Genomic DNA, 16,030 nt, shown 5'->3' with positions numbered 1-16,030 from the left:
CCTCTTGATTGCTGCAGCTTCAGCTGTTCTTTTCCTTTTTTAATCGCTGACTAAGTTTCCCCTTCAGCCAGCTTGTGCAGGACGGCTTTTGAGAACGGAGTAAAACAGCGCCCCAGACGTGTAATTAAGTGAACTTTCATTGTTGTCCTTTTTTAAGATGCGGATCTGTCCTCAGCCATTGTTCTGAGGTCTTAATAAACATTTAGCCTGGTGTTTGCACTGAGTTCTTCCTTACGGGACAAAGAGTGTTGTCATGTACTGCAGAGGCACAGCTGAATTCATTGCGGGTTATTAAGATCAGACCTTTCTAAGGTTCTCATTACCCTCAATTCTGCATTTTGTGTTAATTCAGCATAGAATAGAGGGAAGGTCAGGGGGCTGACGAGTACATTTACTATTCTGAACACAGTACAGTAAATATGAAATTTGCACCTAGTTTTTTTTTCATGCTTTCTTTCACTTCCTCTGATGTTGGGGGAAAAAACTTTTTTTCTTTTACATGGTGTCAGATTTTCACCTTTAAGCTTCCTGGTTTAACCTTGTTTTCAAGAGGATTATTAAAAAAACAGGGAACCCACCTGAGCAGCATCACTATCCCCCTTCAGGTTGGCGCAGTCATGTAGGCTGCCAACAGTACAACTGCTGCCCCTGACGCATGGGCCTGTCTGAGCTTAGCTGCTGCTGTGTTCTGATTGGAACAGCCAGGGTAGCTGCTGCTTCAAGGTCTTTTCTTTCTGACGATTTCAAGCATTCCTATAAAAGCCGAGGATCACAGTTGGCCATCATTAATTTGGTGCAGCCTGAGCTCTTCCTCCTCCTGTCGTCTTTCTGCCTGTAGGTGAGGTATCTGGATGAGGACAGAGTGTTCACCATCGAGCAGGTGACAGCGATGCTGCTGACAAAATTGAAGGAGACTTCTGAGAGTGCGCTGAAAAAGCCGGTGGCGGACTGTGTCATTTCAGTGAGTATGATTCATTTCCCTATCAGCATATTTCACAGGTTGGGGGATTGTAGTATCTTGCCATTTTCCTGGAAAACAGCTATACTGAATGTATTTAAAGGCTTTTGAGCCCTATGGCATTCCTTTCATTGAAAGAAAAGGCTGGTTGCAGTGATAAGAAGAAGAGTTAGCTGAGACATACCGGGTCTGTGGATGTTATGCAGCTTTACGTGCTGAATAACCAGCGTCCACAGACTGTTTGGTATTTATTTTCCTTCAGACGTGAACCAGCATTTCGTGACTATAAAGGTTTGCACACAGAGTGTTATGTTTATTACAGCTCTAATACTTGTTTCTGTGCTGGAGTAATTTTAATTAAACACAAAACTACAGATTTACATTTTAAAAACTATTGGAGAATATAAAACAGGATGTTGATTAATCAAAATATTCCAACTTCCAAATTCTGTAACTATTCTCCAAAAACTCTTAAGTTTTATTTCAGAATAACACTTAATTCTCCTCATGGTAGCCCATTCAATATCCCCTGTTCCCCCAGAGGTCCAGTCAGAGTGAAAGAATAAATTATAAATCTGCTTTGCCTTTCGACCTTCCTTTTAGCTAAGGCCAATCAACTGACCCCTTTTACTACACACTGAGAGTGTTATAATTTGTTTCCGATGTAACATACAGTATGCAACTAAAGTACGTGGCTGTAGCTTAAATGCTCAACAAACAGAATCCGTAGTATGTTAAAAAATGTGTTTTTCATTAATGTCAACACCTTTTAATGAATGGTTGGGTTCCATTGCATTATTTCCAGTGTCTTCTTATGTTGCGATGCCCTTGATTACGTATTTGCAGCATTTTCTTTCTTACTTGTAGTTGTGCCCCACCCGTTGACCTTGACTGCGCTTCTTTTCCAGGTTCCGAGTTTTTTCACAGACGCAGAGAGGAGGTCTGTGATTGACGCCGCTCAGATTGCTGGGCTGAACTGTCTTCGGCTCATAAACGACACCACTGCAGGTGAGTTGTACAGTTCGAGTCTTGTGTTGTCTTCCACTGCCTCACGGTTCTTAAATCCCTTTGCGAGAAGTCATTGACGGTCCTGACTCATGGCATCCCTTTAACTGCTCCCTAGCGTGTGTGTAATTTTAATGCAGAGGAGCTGAGCTTTAAAAGAACCATCCAAAGTAGGTTATTTGCCCTCTGAGATTACACGTAGCTCAAGTCTCTATCTCTTTACCTTCTGCCCCAAGTATAATGAGGTTCATTGGAGGGGGAATGCCTGTGTCATCTGTGCTGAGCCCCTAAGGAGTCTGAACTGTGCTGAGATATATAAAGAGATCCCTGTTGTAACACAGTTTTTAGAACATCTGCTGACAGTTGTGCTCGGCTGTCCTCAAACCCAGCTTTGCTCAGTGTTTTCACTCATTCTTTAGCTTTACATTGCACAAAACCAAAGGAAGCAGGGAGGTATGAGATAAATTGTGTTTTGGAATGCATTTACAAAATATATACACACAACAGCAAGATTTGGGACAGGCTGAATTTTGCACATTTACTGTACTGCTGAATTGTCTCTTTTGAATCTGTCTTTTCGGAAAAGCTGAACTGGTGGGTTGTTTTTTTAATTCTTTGATCTTTGGGACAAAAGATAATTACTAAGCAATAAAAGTCTCTGGGTCACTACATAATGTGGCTACAGAGAAACTATGTCAGATTCAGTATTCTTAACCACAGTGACATTTTGGTCTGAACCTGTGTGTCTCATTATTATAAGACACAGATTACAGTGTTAAAGGGGAATTGCAATGTGATTTTTATATTTCGGGGTAAAAAAGAATTGGCTTTGATGAGTGCATTCCAAACCACAATGAAAATAAAATGTACACAGTAATGTGTAAAACCTTCAGTTTACACCACAAAATAAATTCCCAAGTATGCACAGCGATTCAGAATGAGGCAGCACAACGTCTGGTGACATGAAGCGGCTCTATTCAATTATAAACAAGCAGGCTTGTAAATACTTCTCTTTTAATCCAATAGAAATGTTGCTCTTGGCTTCGAGACAGTTTTGCTAACAAATACAACATACTTGTTAACTCTGCATGCTGGAAGTTAGAACGTTTTTGCGGTGAAATGTCTGCTGTGCAACCTGTGTTAATACACTCATACATCACATTACATTAATCAGTACAGTGACTAGTGAGCAGGAAGGGCCGCTTCATGTCCCTGTTTGTGAAAACTCTCGCTCTCACCCGTGGTGAGAACAGGGGTGTGCGACAATTTGGCAACTATCCATTACTTTCACAAAGTTCACAATTTTGTACTTAATTTGGAATTTGGGCCCACAGTTCCCCCTTTAAAGCAATATATTGAGTCTGTCCAACAAAAAAACTTAAAATGGGGAAGCTGTATTTTATCTTACAACAGGAATGGAAAACATGGCACAAGGTCTCTTTCATCCTGTCATCTCTTAGGTGCTAACATACTGACTCAAGAACCTATTAGTAAGCAGTTTTCTGCACTGTTGTTTCTGTGCACGGACCCATTCTTTGATGAAAAGCTGTCTCCTGCCTGTACTCTTCAGTCTGATTCGGATTGTGGTCTGAGTGTTTGTGAGTGTTGTGGAATTTGTCTCACTTTAAGCCTTTGTTCTTCCACTGGTATTCTCTTATTAAAAAAAGAAATTGTTTCTTTATTAAAAAAAGAAAATATTGCCTGCTTTACCCTTTCAAAGCCTCATGCCTGCATCCTTTGAAAGGTTGTTTCTGTGGTGCTGGTTTTCTTGTACTGTAAAGCCTAACTCTCGCGTCCTTCTGTTCGCTTTTGTGCAGTTGCTCTGGCTTATGGGATATACAAGCAGGATCTCCCTACCCCAGAGGAGAAGCCCCGCAATGTTGTCTTTGTGGACATTGGGCATTCATCATACCAGGTCAACATTGCTGCTTTCAACAAGGGCAAGCTCAAGGTGGGAAACAGTTTTGAAAGTCTACATTGTGATGATCATAGTTTGAGTTTGAAGAGTGATTTAGAAAGCAGCGAAGGTGAACTAAACTTTACATGTTGAAATACGAGACTTTTGTTGCTCGGCGTTCATTTGACAGATTAGTCTAATTTATATACAACCACGGCACATAATTTTAATAGCAAGACCGGATAGGAGTTGATATAAGCATGTGTTATCAGGTTGCTTTATGTATTTGAACGGGTTCAGATATTGCAAATCACATTGCCCCTTTTAAAACTTGTACCCACTTCATACAAATGCAAATCAAACCTTTTGTCCTTCACGCTACGTGCGGCCCTGTCCTCGGGGGAGGCTGGCTCCTGGGCATGAGGAATTAGTTCACCTTTGCCTGCCTTGACGTCTCTCTGCCTCTGCTCAGGTCCTCGCCACCTCCTTTGATTCCTACCTCGGAGGCAGGAACTTCGACGAAGTCTTGGTGGATTATTTCTGCGAGGAGTTCAAGACCAAGTACAAAATCAATGTGAAGGAGAACCCCAGGGCCCTGATCCGACTCACTCAGGAGTGCGAGAAACTAAAGAAACTGATGAGCGCCAACTCCTCCGACCTCCCGATGAACATCGAGTGCTTCATGAACGACATCGACGTGTCAGGGAAGATGAACAGGTACGGAGCCGCACTCGCAGGCTGGCGTGGTCGCCCTGGCTGCTTGAAAGAGCCAGGCCGTGCTTCTCGACTGGGTTCGAGCAGAACTAACACTGAGACACGCAGATTATCTCGCAGCTGAAAGGTTTTGCGCTAAAGGGGCACAGTAGTCCCAATTTAGTAGTTCCCTTTTAACCCAGGACTGATGCTGTTCATCCCTTTTTGAAAACTTTCTTTTGTTTCTGAGTTACAGTGTTCTAAGTTGTGAAAGATACTCTACCTACTTTGTGAGAATGTCAGAAATGTTGCAACACTCACTGCCAAGGTGTAATGCAAGCTGTAGAATACTGTACAATTTTTTGTTGATTTTGTTGATTGTTGTTTTGAAGTGAAAATAGGATAGAAATACTCATAGAAATATGCGAATTGAATAATTCTGGTCATTAAAATATTAATCTTTGAATAATTTTAATATTAATTAATTAATATTAATAATTAATATTATGATGCACATTTTTTTATACTCTTCTTGTTTGAGATGTTCTGTTGTCAGGAATATGTTGAAACCAAAAATGTGAATTATTGAACTTGAAAAGCCAACGTTAGATGTACAGTATCTTTACATTCTTGAGTACTTTGGCTATCATTGCTCATTTAGAGTAATGCGTCTGATTTGAAAATAATATATATATATTTACAAATAGGGCAGCACAGTGGAGCAGTGGTTAGTATTGCTGCCTCACAATGCTGGGGTCCTGGGTTCAGTTCCAGACCTGTGGTGCTATCGGTCTGGAGTTTGTACCGTACTGTATATTCTCCCTCCGTTAATGTGGGTTTTCCCTGGGTGCTCCGGTTTCCTTCCACCACCCAAAGACATAGTGGTAGATTAATTGGCCTCTGAGGAAGTGACCCTGGTGAGAGTGTGTACTGTATCTGTGTGTGCCTTGTGATGGGCTGGCGTCCTGTCCAGGGTATACCCTGCCTTGCAGGACAGGCTCTGACTCCACCACAACCCCGAAATGGATAAAGCAGTTAGAAAATGGATGGATGATATTTGGTTCTCTCTTATTCTTTCTAGGGCTCATTTTGAAGAACTGTGTGCTCGCTACCTGGACAGAATTGAAGCACCTCTGAAAGTGGCAATGGAGCAAGCTAGTAAGCTGATCTATAGACCCAGACTTCCTTACTTCCACATGCTCAGATAGGTCAAGGGTTTAAACATATAGCAGAGTTTATAAATGAGAGGCCATTTGGCCCACGTTGCTCATTTGGTTGCTAGCAAAAGAACCTCGTCCAGCCTGTTCTAGGTATATCCCAGGTAATCAGTTCGGCTGAGGAGTAAGTTCCAGATTCCCAGCTCCCTTTGTATAAAAACACTGATTTCAGTTCTAAATGTACTCCTCCTTAGCCTCCACCTGTGTCCTCAGGTCCTTGGTTCACTCTTGGTCCTGAGATACCCTTCTGGCTTTGTCAGTGTCTTTCTTGATTTTAAAATACTTCTGTCAAGCTGCATGTAGTCTCCTTTGTTCCAAGTTAAAGAGATACAAGTTCTGTTAACCTGTGTATTTAAACTGTTAATTTATGGCCACGAATTATCTTTTGCAACCATTCTTTGGACTGGTTTTAGAGCAGCGATGTCTTTTTGTGCTGTCACACCCACACACTGTTTTCTAAGTAACTCAAAGAAATAATAAAAAAAAAGATTGAAGATGCAAGTTACAATAAAAGCAACTAGGGGTTTATGAGAGGTCTCCTCATCCAGATATTGTGCTGAAGCAATAAAAAAGACCAAAAATAAATGTAAGGATGTCTTTTCAAAAGTGTAGTTCAAGTTGAGGGAATTTATACTGAAATTACAATTAGATTTTTTTAATTCTTTGTATTATTTTGCATTCACACTTAAAGTCATGTACCTAGGAATCAGTCAAAAGCACTTTTCATGTTAATGTTGGTGACATGACGTTCCACACCAGGGGCAGTGTGTGTCCTGTTGTTCCAGCTTTACACTTTTTCGAACAAGAAATAATGTGGAAAAGAGTTGACCCGGCCAGAGCATTTCACCTTATGAATCTTTTTCTTATGATTCTCTGTGAATCTTTTTCAAAAGTATTTACCCTCTTTAATAATTGAATGCACAAAGAAAACATGTTTATTAAGTAAATAAGCAGAATTGTTTCTTTCCCACTTTTGTCTCATAACATTCTGTAACCTGCTGTTCATGGCTTTTTTGGCAGTAGACTAAAGTTTAGGTGAAAGTTTAAATCTTTTTTCCTTTTTTTAAATATAAAATTGGCTTATAATGAGGACCCACAGGACTTTAGAATGTATTGCAACAAAAAGGAACGGACTTTCCCAGCATGTGCCTTTAAAGGCTGGTGAGGTTTACAGCAGCAGGTCCCAACAATCATATTCAAACATTTTCTGGTTTTGCTTAATCTCTGTAAACAATGTAATATTTGAGCATGTCTCCAAATGCCTTCAATAATTTAACTAAGAGCAAGAACTGAACAGATATTTCTGTGGTCCTGATTTGTACATTATTACTTTGGGCTCTTTTTTAAGAAACAGTTAATCTTTTTCCAGGAGCAGATGCCTGCCACACATTTCTCAGTAGATGGATTGTGGATAGAGCAGCTATAGAATATCTTTCTTTCTTAGACTTTTTGGCTAAACATAAGTTATGCATAAGCCTTAGGGAATATTGCTTTTACACATTAAATTGTAGAACAAGAGCAGACTTCAAAATGTTTTGGAAGGAGGGGAGTAGTTTAATTGAAAAGATTTGTTTGTGAGGTGAAGATCTCAGAGGACAATGTGCAAAATTTGAAACACTGTTTTCTTGCAGACTTCTCTCTGTTGGTTTATCATGGTGCCGGAGAAGCACTTCTTGTCTATTTAATTAAGTTTAAAAGTGCAGATCGCTTGAAGCCAATACCCTGACTTATTTCACAACATGATTGGAAGATATCCTTAGATCAATTGGCTATTAACTACCAAATGGCTTGAAGGTATTAAATGACCATGTCTCTGTTGTAAAACATAACTGTTCTTATGTTCTAGATGTACAGTAGTGAATCAGTTAGCTAATTTCATGTTTGTTATTGCAGGGCTTTGCTTTTCAAACATTTTTACTGTACCTGAAGTGAATTTTGCTGCAGGCTGCACTGAGTGTATAGGTAATGGTCCAATCACCAATAAAATAAAATGTCTGGCTCATGTGACAAGACAGTGTCCATCCTGTGCCGCAGAGCTAACACGAGAGGACATCTACGCGGTGGAGGTGGTGGGAGGAGGGACCAGGAGCCCAGCCATCAAGGACACGATCTCCAAGTTCTTCTGTAAAGACATCAGCACCACGCTGAACGCAGACGAGGCTGTGGCACGAGGGTGTGCTCTGCAGGTACAGCCAGCACAGAGAATCGCTCTGCTTGAGTTAATATCATCTTCGGGCAAGGCTTGAAGTCCTCACCATTTGCTAGTGCTCATCAGCCATTAGAATATTCCTCTCTTGGAACAAATATACTGGGAAAGAAGAGGAGATTTATAAATTAACAGTGAACAGTAACATGACAGTGTACATTTGAATCTGGTAGAGTAATTTTCTTGGAGAATGTACAGTAACACAATCGTGCAGTGGTTAGCATTGCTTCCTCACTGTGGTGGGGCCCTGGGGTCAGTTCCTGGAGTGCTGTCTGGGTGGAGTTTATTTTTTCTGCTCGTACTGTATCTCCCCGTGTTACTATGAGTTTCCTCCAGCTGCTCAGATTTCCTCTCACATGTCCAGAAACATACTGGTGGGTTAAATGTCTTCTGGAAGATTGGCCCTGATGTGAGTGTGTGTGAGTGTGTGCCCAGCGCTGGACTGGCATTCCATCAGTGTGTACACGGCCTGGCGCTCATTTCATAGGCTCCAGCTCTCCCATTATCCTGTAGTGGTTAAGCGGATTAGAAAATGGATGGATGGGTGAATGAACATGCAGTATCTGTCCCTAATCAGGACCTCAATGTACTTATCTAGACTGACTGTATTTGCATCCCTGAACAGACAGGCATGTCCTCTTTTATAGTACAAGAAAGTCCTTGATGGAGAAGATGTCTGATTGAGACTTATGAGGAAAGCTGTAAACATGACGAGAGTGTGTGTTTTCTTTGATAAATCAAGCTGTTGATTTCTCCACTTTCTTTTTGTAAGTTTTATAAAGGTTAGGAAATAAACAGTAACACATAGACTAAACACACACAGTACAAGCAGCCCATCTTCGTCGACACTGATGAGGAAGTTGTTCCCCCCAGAAGTGTGATGACAGCCAGATTTGTCTTTATGTACAGGGCTGAGTAAAAGTCTGTGAACCCCCTAGGTTGGTCCATATATTTGTATATTTTAGACCTAAAACGTAATAAAATCTACATGAAAGTCTTAATAATAGAGGGAGATATTCACAAACTTTTTTTTTTCTCAGAGCTTTACTGCAAATGCTGTTGCAACTAAGAAAGTGAACATCTGTTGTCTGTTAAATCATCAGTTCAGGAAAGCAAAAATATTAGGTTAGGCATTACAGTGAAAAAATGGGAACAGTTTTCTTGTCTTCCCCAGGCTGTGGCCTTTCAAAAGTTTGGAACAGAAATATAATGTAATTCAGGAGTTACGTACAGGAATCTTGTCTTTGTGGAGGTTACGCATTTCAGTGCCACGCTACGCTGAGGAAGATGCTTCAGCTGTCAAGAACAGCTACACAGAAGTGGGTGAACAAGCTCATACACAAGAGCTCATTGAAGAGACCCCAAATACATTATTTTAGCTTATATTTAAAAATTATATTAGCATTATTTTAATAAAAAAAAACAATTACCCTTTACATGTAAACTTAAATTTGTCACTATTAGTTTATAATTGTGATCAGCTCTGTTGATTAGGAAAGCTGTATTGATCAAGTTTAAGTAGGGAGCTGCGTCAACATGCATAGGATGCAAAATAACAAGTAAAGGTTTATTCCGTGCTGAAAAAAAAGAGACACAGCGTTTCGCAATCTTCTTTTCAGCATGGAGTAAACCTTTACTTGTTCTGTTGTATTGAGCAAGGCCTCATACTGAATCAGCCATCTCTTGTCTACTGTTAAGTGAGAGGGCCCAGCTGGGACAGCACTCCTCTTATTTATCAAGTATGATTAGAGTGCAGATAGGAACTTCAGCACAACATTGTTTCTTTCAGATATGGCTGCCTCAGTGTAAAAAAAAATAGTTGGAGTGTTTAAAATGCACTTGTTGAATCACGAAACTCTTTTTTTGGTAAAACGTCGAAATATTCTGGTCTCAAAAGTACAAAGAATGCAGTAACATGAAGAATGTGAAATATTCATAAGTCAAGTATTTATTTGGTTGTCTAAGCCCAGTTGGGATTCCTGGCCAGTGCTACATTCTTAGTTTAGAAGGGAATCTCTTATAACAGTGCACTGGAGCTACATTGGCACAAAAATAGACTTTCGCAATTCCATGAAGTACAGATGTGCTACTACTATTTAAAGGATCTTACGCTCCATTTTCTTTTGCTCCTAGAGATTCGCAAGGGGGAAGAGGTTTGAGCTGGTGTAAATTCAGGAATTCACTGAATAAATGATATTTACTTTTTCAGGAACAGCAAGCAATAATTGTAAATAAAATTGTATTACAATGAAAGCAGTGCCTATAGCTCTCAAGAGTATTCATATTCCCCATGGGCAAGAAGCTGCCTGTTTTGGCATACTGTAGCAGGTTCAGGGATGTTCCTAACACTTGTTTGAATTTAATGTCCTGCTGCTACGATATATAAAGTACATCAGACTGTTTTGTGTTCCTGCCAGAACTATTGTAGTATATGATAGTATACATATTTGAAAATGAGAAGATACTTTTATTTGCTTTTTTCTTTTTTTTTCCCAGGTCTCATTGTGTTTTTAAGCACTGAGTTATTTTTTTCCCTCACATGTAACTGACTTGTCCCTTGAAGGAGAATTAAAGTTATCTTAACAGCTCATAAACCTAGCAACAAGCTCCCTGCCCTCAGTGACATCGTCATTGCTGTTTCTCTCTCTGTTGGCAGTGTGCTATCCTCTCTCCGGCATTTAAAGTGCGGGAATTCTCCATCACAGACGTGGTGCCGTTTCCCATTACCCTGAGGTGGAAATCCTCATCGGATGAGGGGGTTGGGTAAGGACCACACTATGTTCTGTTTTAAAGTGAATAATGTCCAGTTAGGTACTTCCCATTCATTTACAGTTTCAGTTGCGTCTTGCAGACTTCAGTAATTAATCTGGGATTGCCTGTGCTTCATTACATTGCTCTAATGTAACTTTTCCCTAAGCAAAGGCTTTAATGAGCATGTTACATGAAAACTGGTTTCAGTAAAAGAAGAAAAAGCTTGAAAGTTTCCGCAAAGTTAATAACTGACTACTTAACAAAACGTCAGAAGTGAACTCATTGTCAGTGTTCTTACTGATGTTAATTATGAGATATTATTGTCATCATTATGGAGAGAAATGTGCGATTCATGAATAGGACTAGCACATTTGTTTGGTAATAGCTGGGCTACAGTTTTTTCAGTTTAGGTTTTTGTCAGGTCTAATGTGGTTGGTTCTTGTGGAAACATACAAGCAGGCTGCAATAAAAGTTATAATTATTGTGAATCAAAAATACCCAGCCACTGAAAGTATAAGAAATGAAAAGATATCCTAAAAGCACTATGTTATGAATGAATATACTGGAAAGAGGGCTCCTTACTGTTGTTTTTTACATAATCTCAGCTTGCCATGATATTTCTAACAAACATACCATCATAGGCAACATGACTTCTCATTAGCCCCATAAATCCAGTCCAACTCTCATTAATACTTCCAACCTCCAACTTGATAATCCACACCCACTGATGAGCTCTGCTCATAGCTGTGACTCATCCTTTCCATGCTAAATTAGCCATCTACCTTACTGCCTATTCATCTGCCTTTAAGAAGGCACTTGGCACAGAATCAGTCTTGAAATGAGTCCAGTGTCTTCACAGCTATGGAGTTCATGTACATGTTATGACATTTTAGGAAATGCTCAACAGCAGTGACACCATACAGTGCGTTGCCTTTCTGTCAGATTAATACTTTCTCTCTTTCTACACATTTTTACAGAAATACATTTACCCAGTAATTTGTAACCTGGGGTGCAAAATCAGTTTCTTCGCTGAATTGCCAAATTGCTTTTTTTGCTTAAATTGTACTCTCAAGAAATACACAGCTGTATTTTAGTAATAAACAAAGCATTGGTTAGTTCCAAACTTAAACTTAGAAAAAACACGATATGATGATTTTTCTTCCTACTTTTCGGGGTGAAATTAAGCTCTTAATTGTTTGTTTGCTGCCCACACACAGATACAGCTCACGGCTCAGACACAAATTTTACTGACGTCTCATGCAAAAGTCTGTTAAAATCAGTCTGCTGGTAGTATCTGCTAAAATATTATTTGCTTTGATTATTTCATGCTGTTTTCTATGAGCCACAATGTGTGGCTGATGCAGTTCAGGAGCTATAAAATCATCTGGTAGAATGCAGTGGTTGAATATTTTTTCTAAGATTCTACGATAATGAAGCGTACCACGAAGTGAAACCATGTACCATGCTGGCTCCACTTTGGTGTGCCGTATTAAAAAGACATACATTTGTGTTACTCTGATGGGAAGGCACGGAGTCAAGGAATTCTGAACATCTCTTCCAAAACGTGTTCCTAACTGTATATTTCTAAAACAAACCCCATTTCTTCACTGCAATTGTGTTGTTTCAGTCTATGCAGATTGGTGTTGCCCTATCAGTCAAGAGAGAACTAGCATTTATGCCAGAATTTGAAATTCTAATCCAGTAGGATAGTTGTGAAACTGAGTTTTACCAAGTTCAGCACATGACAGAAATGTAGGAAGCGGTTGGATGAGTTAAGATTAAGTCTGTGGGGAATTTCCAATTAAAAGGGGAAAAAGATGCCTTTATATTTTCCTGATTCGCTCTCAGCACAGACAGTGTATCATTTACAATCAAACCATTATATTGCTTATGTTTTTTCACTTATGCTCAATTATATGATTAAATCTGTTTTTTCAGTTATATATGGGGTATACATTTTCAGCTTGTTTCATTTAAATGTGTAAAACCCATGGCAAGCTGCAGTTGTTTTTTTTTAATCAGTCTTAAGAAAGGACTTCTTGGCAGAGTATATTATCAGTACATTATAATAACACATTTCCATGGATTAAAAGATTAAGCAATTATATTGTGACAAAATACAGATCTTTTAAGTCTTTAAGTAATTATAATCTTGAAGATATCCGGCATTATACAGCATCCATCTGTGTAAATGTTTTAGGTGTTTTTAATGATTAAATATCCATATTTGTCAATGACATTTTTGGAAAATGTGATATGATAAAATGTTTTCCTGATATCTAATTTTTAACAGAAATGTACCTATTTCTTCTCTACATAAACCATTAAACAGAATTCGTAAAATGTCCATGAGAAAGAATATGTTTGTTGGTTTGTAAATTCCATTATCCATCCATTACTGCAAGCATTATTTCAACAGGGCTCCCAAGTGGCACTTGAGCCGAGGTTGAGGAGTATGATGCAGCCTGAGTTATGTCTCTATTCGACTGTAACTGTGATTCCTCAAGTAGAGTCACACAGTCTGTAGAATGTGAACAAAGTCACTTTTCTGCACAGTTTTGGATTTTGTCGTGCCTATTTTGAACTTAATATGTGGTTATTTTTATAATGCAGGGAGTGCGAAGTGTTCAGCAAGAACCATCCAGCTCCCTTCTCTAAGGTCATTACTTTCCACAAGAAGGAGCCTTTTGACTTGGAAGCCTTTTACAGCAACCAACAAGAGCTGCCGTATCCAGATACTAGAATAGGTGAGAACACAGCACTAAAAACTTGGAATAAGATCTATACATTCAGCACTTGTAATACATTAATATTATACAGTATAAGTACATTTACAATATTGTGTACAGTTCTGCTCATGTTGTTACCAAAAATACATTTCTGATCAACCAGACACATTGCTGGAATCAAAGGAATGTCCTACACTAACAGGCTCTTAAACCTTTCTAGTCTTGAACAAAGAAAACGACAAGGGGATTTGATTTTTAAAGAAGGAATCAAAATCCTCAAAAAGCATTGACAGAATCAACAGTGAAACCTGAACCAGACAATGTCGAAACTGTAAGTGGGCCTCAGCTGGTTTCGCTGTACTTCTAGACTTTTTTGAAACAAAGGTGAAAGTCAGAATACAGACATTTTATTCAGTGAAATACACCTGCTGACAAAGGGAACCCCCTTGTTTTAGGGACTAATATGTGTAAAGATAGGATGATTAGATGCAGAGCCTCTTTATAATCTACAGTGTTTTTGCTACATCTAATTTTATATTTAAATGTGAACTGTGGCATAATGCTGGGGCATGTTCAGTGTGGAGGCAGAGCCCTGGATTAAGGGTGTCGCGTTGCCTTCACAACCACAGCTGCAGCTCATCCTTAATCAGCCAGCTGACAGCTGTGACAGCTTTAAGACACACTGTGCACCTCGACACAGAGACACAGGGACGAGCAGACCCCACAAGGGGAGAACCTTCCAGCGACAGTCCCGGAGGGGATTGCGACGAGAGCGTAAGGCCGCGTTTTTCCTCCGTTTTCTTTTTTTCCTTTTCTCCCGGCCCGTCGTGTAACACCACTGAGACAGATTGAGTTCTTTTGTGTTGTGGCCACACGCTCCTTTTCTTCCAGACTGGACTCCAATAGAGAGGGTAAGTCCAGTCTGGATACCGCTGTCCCAAGCGGTTCTTTTCCCCAGGCGGGACCCCGTTAAATAGGGGCAGTCCAGCCTGGATGGCGCTGTGCAAAGCGATGCATTTTTCTTTTTTTCCTTTTGGTTTTTCCCGTTTTGTGTTTTTCTTTCCAGTTTTCGCTTACCTCACACAGGTGCCTCCGCCCCCTCATACCGGATGTCGACTCTCACTGGTGTTCACCACGGTGTTCGCCGTGGCTCCTCCCACTCCCGCCTTGTTACAAAACAATAAACGGCAATGGAAAACTTGTCAAATTCATTTTAAATGACACAATTATATTCCCCAATGTGTTGTGTGACCTGAACTGTTAACCTAGATGGGAATGCAGAGGGCGAATGCAGGCTTGGAAAGGTTGTGTTGCTAAACAGAATGGTGTTAATGTTGTTGATCACACGTTTATTAAAAGCGTTCATCCTCATAGCACCAAGTGCTGTGTGGAGTGATGTTGGCACAGGATAAGATGCAGCTGGGAGCCCTAAGCACTGTTGAAAATTAACATGGATTAAGGCTTTGATAGTACTGCCTTCTTAGTATCTTCTGCAAGTGGATATACAGTAACTGATCTATAAATACAGTAGGTGAATAAGAAACTGCTCTGAAACCAGATGTTCCTGTTAGTCAGTTTAGAGATTTGGTTATTGCAGCTCCCATATTTCTATATTTTCAGTATTTTTCCGTATTGAAGAGTAAAATTTATTGTGATGCTTATTCTCTTGACGTTAATTTCCTAACTGAACATGGCTGACTTGGGGTTTAGATGGATTCCGTGGATCCCTTAAATTCTCCCGAAAAAAGGCAAATTCTTAGACATTTAACTAGTATTGTTAGTGAATTTATTTGAAGAGAATGAAGAGAATATTTTGAAAGAAACTTATACACTCCTCTCTCTTCCAGGATGGTTCACTGTGCAGAATGTCGTTCCCCAGCCGGATGGGGACAACTCCAAAGTGAAGGTCAAAGTTCGTGTCAACATTCACGGGATCTTCAGTGTGTCGAGCGCGTCTCTGATTGAGAAGCAGAAGGGCGAAGCCGACGACGTTCCCATGGACACCGAACCCACTGTCCAGAATGAGGGCAAACAGGAGGAGAAGGTAAGGGAGTTGGAAGATTTTTTATATATGTCTCAAAATATATCATCCATTTATTCTGGGAAAAAAGTGTTCAGCTTCTCTAGTCAACCAATAGTTCTCACAGATTAGACCACCAGCAGGAAGCCTTCAGGTTAAAACCTTTCCTATTCCTTTTTTTGTTTCCTTTCTTGTTTCCAGTCAATTTCATACCATGTCCCTCTCTGTGGTGGTTTTGATGTCCTGTTTTGTCTGCTTTTTCACTCATGGGCCATATTTTCCCCCTTCTTCTTTTGTCTTCTATATTGAAGTCATTTTGACAGCTACATCTCTGAGGCAAGAGCAGTGTGCCAGCACTCAAGTCATGTATCAGTTACAGACAGTGGTATCTGGAAAGATCACATTAACAGAACTCAATTATCTAGTCATGACAGTGTACACCGTTTTGCAGTTTGAAATGTCATTCTTTGACCCCTTCAACTAAATGTACTCCACAAGGTTAAGCATAGTCAGTCAGTGGCTAGGCTCAAATTCTTCTGGTTAGCTTTTTCGTG

The 16,030-nt window shown here is 39.9% G+C and overlaps 1 protein-coding gene across 3 annotated transcripts in view; it reads left to right on the top strand.

The window, feature by feature from the left end:
• hspa4l (heat shock protein 4 like) overlaps nt 1-16,030 on the top strand; it is a 49,104-nt gene that overhangs the window by 21,191 nt on the left and 11,883 nt on the right. For all 3 annotated transcript variants that reach the window (XM_088630724.1, XM_088630731.1, XM_088630742.1), the window contains exons 4-12: nt 839-961; nt 1,867-1,966; nt 3,781-3,914; nt 4,333-4,577; nt 5,635-5,711; nt 7,805-7,956; nt 10,633-10,739; nt 13,341-13,474; nt 15,304-15,500. In XM_088630724.1, the coding sequence (XP_088486850.1) occupies nt 839-961; nt 1,867-1,966; nt 3,781-3,914; nt 4,333-4,577; nt 5,635-5,711; nt 7,805-7,956; nt 10,633-10,739; nt 13,341-13,474; nt 15,304-15,500 (1,269 nt within the window). The remainder of the gene's footprint in view (nt 1-838; nt 962-1,866; nt 1,967-3,780; nt 3,915-4,332; nt 4,578-5,634; nt 5,712-7,804; nt 7,957-10,632; nt 10,740-13,340; nt 13,475-15,303; nt 15,501-16,030) is intronic.

Source organism: Lepisosteus platostomus, chromosome 1, assembly GCF_059453375.1.
Source record: "Lepisosteus platostomus isolate fLepPlt1 chromosome 1, fLepPlt1.hap1, whole genome shotgun sequence".
In the NCBI taxonomy this organism is placed as follows: domain Eukaryota; kingdom Metazoa; phylum Chordata; class Actinopteri; order Semionotiformes; family Lepisosteidae; genus Lepisosteus; species Lepisosteus platostomus.
Note: the sequence above shows the minus strand (reverse complement) of the source record. Positions and strands in the feature narration are given on the sequence as shown.